At 34.4% G+C, this 555-nt stretch overlaps 1 protein-coding gene across 1 annotated transcript in view; it reads left to right on the top strand.

The window, feature by feature from the left end:
- Nucleotides 1-353, top strand: part of LOC107579231 (RNA-binding protein with multiple splicing-like) — a 2,706-nt gene extending 2,353 nt beyond the window's left edge. The window contains exon 3 of the mRNA XM_016265082.1: nt 333-353. Within this exon, the coding sequence (XP_016120568.1) occupies nt 333-353 (21 nt within the window). The remainder of the gene's footprint in view (nt 1-332) is intronic.
- Nucleotides 354-555: the final 202 nt, after the last annotated feature.

The raw sequence follows: 555 nt of genomic DNA, 5'->3' as shown, positions 1-555 counted from the left end.
GTCCAGACAGCCAGATGGTTTCCCCCTGCTAGTTTCCACTGTAACGCATCACAGAGGGTCTGATGATTTTACAAAATGAGACCACTTCAGTCTAGAGTGTGACTGGGGACAAGAGTTTGTGCAATTGAAATAATCTGTGTAAGTTATTGCTAACTTTTTTTTTTTTTTTTTGACATTTGTTTTTGTATCCATGTCCTTTTTATAGCAGTTTCAGAGGTTAAGTTGTAATTTTGTTTTTGACTGTCAGTGTGGCACAAAACTAACAGTATATGGATGGCAAATTTGCTGCTAACATGAAATTGCTGTTTCAAGTTAATACTCTGAATATAAAGATATGCTACAATGGTGCATGATTTTAATGTGGGTATAGTAATGGTTAATTGAGACACTTGAAATGCATTTGTAAAAAAAATTAAGTGTTTGGTGTACAAATACTGCTGTATGATAGTATTAAAATGGGAATGCATTAAAATGTCTTGTGTACTTTTATTGAACTGTGCACTACAGTTTTGTTCGAATTGCAGCAGCTTGCATGGATACATCAATCATGTACTC

This window comes from Sinocyclocheilus grahami, unplaced genomic scaffold (genome assembly GCF_001515645.1).
Source record: "Sinocyclocheilus grahami isolate Dianchi unplaced genomic scaffold, SAMN03320097.WGS_v1.1 scaffold15588.1, whole genome shotgun sequence".
In the NCBI taxonomy this organism is placed as follows: domain Eukaryota; kingdom Metazoa; phylum Chordata; class Actinopteri; order Cypriniformes; family Cyprinidae; genus Sinocyclocheilus; species Sinocyclocheilus grahami.
Note: the sequence above shows the minus strand (reverse complement) of the source record. Positions and strands in the feature narration are given on the sequence as shown.